The 3,746-nt window shown below is 38.4% G+C and overlaps 1 protein-coding gene across 1 annotated transcript in view; it reads left to right on the top strand.

Moving 5' to 3' along the window:
- PSMG1 (proteasome assembly chaperone 1) overlaps nucleotides 1-1,757 on the top strand; it is a 6,695-nt gene extending 4,938 nt beyond the window's left edge. Inside the window, exons 6-7 of the mRNA XM_017736326.1 lie at nucleotides 483-619; nucleotides 1,683-1,757. Of these exons, the coding sequence (XP_017591815.1) occupies nucleotides 483-619; nucleotides 1,683-1,757 (212 nt within the window). The remainder of the gene's footprint in view (nucleotides 1-482; nucleotides 620-1,682) is intronic.
- The last annotated feature ends 1,989 nt before the right edge of the window (nucleotides 1,758-3,746 follow it).

Below are 3,746 nucleotides of genomic sequence, written 5' to 3'. Positions count from 1 at the left end.
TAGGGAAAGTTGCACAGTGCTGCTGATCAACCTCATGGGAAAGTTAGATTCAGTTTTATTATCTAATTTAATAAAATCCTCGAGCTTTTCATTTTCCAATCCCAAATGGTAGCAGCATGAGGAAAAACTTGGCTGGCAGGAGCTAAAAGTGGATGATTTTCTCTTGTTCACAATTTTTATGTTTGTTTTTTTGTTTGGGTTTCTTTTTTGGGTTTTTTGCAGCTGTTGATACTATTTTTATTTACCAACAGTACAGTTTCCAGTTAAGGTATTTGCCAGGAAGAAATACCTGCATTTAACTAATTTTTGGTGGTTTTATTTCCTTGTCTATCTAGAGGACGAGGGGTGGCTGCTCCAGCAGTCAGGATTCTGAGCAGTTAATTTAGAAACTTCCATGGGTTTAAAGTTCTGATTTTTGTACCCAGAACTGAGATTCCTTTTCTGCTGAATATAACACAAATTTTCCTTTGACTTGTGCTTAGTCCTGAGTTACTGTCAGGTGTGGCAGATCCCTGCAGTGCTGTATCAGTGTTACACTGATGTCATCAAGCTGGACACGGTTACCATTGAAGCCTTCAAGCCTCTGCTTTCTTCTGAACTCCTGAAGAGTTTAGCCAAGGTAAAATTTCCTATTTAAAATTAATGGGAGCTGTGGGCTTGTTTTGTCTGTTTTCATCTCTTGCATTCTGCTGTTCCTGTGCCTCTGAGGGGATTTCATCTGAAGAGGCAGAAAAATACAGATTTTAATGGCAGTGCTTGCACCTGCTGTAACATCTGTGTGGCTTAGAAAGAATGAATCCACAGCTTCCCTCAAAACTTCATTCTGATTTTTTGGGCTCTTCCAGTGGTATATCAGGGAGGGATTTCTTGTGCTTGTGTAAGCTGCAGTTTCCTTTGGAGCTGTCTCATTTAAAACTTCTAAGCTTTTTGTTGTGTGGTTTTTTTTAAATTTTACAGTCATATACCAGATCGCTCCGTTCTAGTTGTGTATCTGCCTGTTTTCTGGCATACAGGAAAGCTTCTTAAAATACCCATTTTGATCTATAACTTTTTTGCCACTAAAAGACCAAACTTCTGAAGATGATTTTTAACATTTTTGCACTAATCCAGCAGCTGTGAAATCCAGCCTGGCCTTGGACACTTCCAGGGATGGGGCAGCCACAATTTCTCTGTGCCAAGGCCTCACAGTAAATCCCATTACTCCCATAAATTCCCATTGCAGCTCCTGAAATGAATGTTTTGCTCTTTCTGAAATGTTTTAAATTGAATTTTAGTTGGTTGAGAACACTTTGAACCCAGATTTCAATGCCAAAGAGCTCTGTGTGTACTGAGGTGTTTATTTCAGCTCCAAAGTCAGTTTTCAGTAGACCTCATTCTGTTCTGCTGAATAAGTCTGACTAAAACATTAAGTATTTAAACTCTGCAGGAGAACAATGACAAATACAGAGACTTTCCCCTTCATATCCAGGTTAGGAGGAATGCAAAATAATAAATCCCACTTTATTGCTGAACTGCAGATTCCTGTGGATAACTTCATTCAGAAAACCTGAGTTTTGCTCACAGTTAATACTTTAAGAAAAGTGATGTTCAGAATAATAAAAAGGGGAGCAGAGGCCAGTGGAGGAGCTCTTGTTTCGTTCCCAGCAGTGTGGGTGATGCTGATCCTCTCTTCCTTTCCCCAGGATGCCTCTGAGAGCACAAAGGTTTTGAAGAAGTTCCTGACAAGCAGTGAAACTCACAATAATATCTACATCTGACAAGGACATTTATGCTGCACTTTTGTAGACTCCAGTTTCTTCTCTAGAGGACTTCTGGGAACTTTTTTTTTTTTGTCCCTTAAAAGTAGAATAAATTCCAGTAGATTCTTTACTTTTCCACTCATTTTTGTTGCTTTTAACTTCATCACTGTAAACACCCTCCTGCATGGCTTGGGAGACTTTCTTCCAGAGTGATTTTAGGAAAGACATCTTGGGCATGAAAAGCAACTCCTTTTTCTCCTCCTGAAGGGATTGTCTTACCTGAAAGTATTCCTTTTATATGTAAAAGAGGAAATGCAGTTAAGGAATTCTGTCTGTATCTAACAAGAACTCTCCTTTTTTACTTTATTTTGAGACCTGAAGGTTTTTCTAATATTTGATGCTCTTCAAAGATTTGTCTGTGATGGAGAAAATACACTCTGTCCTTTTACATCCACAAATACAGAGAATTTTGTTTGCATTTACTTATGGCTCCACATGCCCTTTTTAATGTATTTATTGATACAAAATACAGTAATTCAAGTGTGGTAAATGCCTTTAAAACTTGCTAGTGGAAAACAATCTCCTGCACAGAGGGGCTGGCAGGATCACAAGCTGCTTCAGCTGGATTTGCCAGGGCCAACTGATTTAATCCACTTTAAAAACACCAAAATTTGGGCAATGGTAGGAAAAATAAAAGATCTCTTAGGCAGAGTGTGTGAATTTTAGAGGAAAGTAAAAGTTTTTGAAGTGTCTCAAAAAATTCTCTGGAAGTTGGTAACAATTTCAGCAGTTTATTTAAAGTATTAACTAGGACTGAGGTGCAGCTCTGAGTGGTACTCTCTGTTTAATTTAACATTTTGTTGAAGAAAATGCTGTTAAAGAAGGTATTAATTTGCTCCCAGGTAATTCTGTTCTCTGCTGAGTGTAACTTTGACTTACACTGGATGCTCAGTGGATATCTTTGAACAGTGTTTTCCTTCACAGAACTGTCATGGATTTAAATTTCACTTCAGGTAACAGATAAGCAGATCTTGCCTAAAGTGCTGGATTTTGGAACTGGATTTTGGAACAAATTCTGAAGCTTTCTTGGGGTTTTTTTCCCCATTTCTGTCCATCCTTTTGATTCAAAAATTGGTTTCATGTGTGAGCTGAGAATTCTGTTGCTCTGAAAGTTGGCTGCACCATTTTCTTACTTTTACGTGTTTGATTCATAATAAATAAAGCAGATAACAAGAAATACCTTTAACAGTAAATTATGCAGACCCTCAGAGGAACTGGGAATTTCTTGTATTGGTGTGATCACCCAGGCAGTTTACAATGTTTCAAAACAGTTATTATATTACATTTAATTCAGTTTTTACTACCTGGGTTTATGCTGAGGTGTGAGAATGCTCCTAAACACCTTGAATAAAAGTGGCAAACAAAACCCTGGCAGCTTGGGAGATGAAATCAGACTGAAACTTGGTGTTTTGGCAGAATTCTTCAAGGGTTCACTCTTTGTGCTTGGAAGCTCTCCATAGCAGGAAATGTTTATGTAGGATGTGGTAGGGAAGTACTGTAGGGCAGTGAAATAAGAGATTTTAATTTAAAATTCTGTCTTTTCCCATAGTTTGATGTAGGAAGCAGCTCAGATTCACCCCTTAAATATTGTGGAAGCCTCAGAACTAATGATGAACTGTGTCTCTCATAAGATGTGAGTGTTGACTGAAGATTTTTTTCCATATTTGAATGTTGCTGCCTTTTTTATTTTCCCTTCTGTGCTCTCCAGTATCTACCAAGAGCCTGCAGTGAGGCTTTCTTGTTTCCTAACAGCTGCTGGGTTTAATCCTTGTAGGAGTTCACAAACTTCAGACTTGTCAAATGTGGCAGATGGCTTCAAAGCTTTGGGGGAAGAAGTTTGAAATGTGGTTGTGTAAGACTTCGTTTCTTGAGGTGTTTGCTAAATGCAAATTGTGAAACCAGAGTAAGCTGTGAGACTGGAAGAGAGGGGGTTTTTTTCCCACTTTT

The sequence above is a fragment of the Corvus brachyrhynchos genome, unplaced genomic scaffold (assembly GCF_000691975.1).
Source record: "Corvus brachyrhynchos isolate BGI_N302 unplaced genomic scaffold, ASM69197v1 scaffold434, whole genome shotgun sequence".
In the NCBI taxonomy this organism is placed as follows: domain Eukaryota; kingdom Metazoa; phylum Chordata; class Aves; order Passeriformes; family Corvidae; genus Corvus; species Corvus brachyrhynchos.
This window is presented reverse-complemented; position numbering and strand designations above follow the sequence as displayed.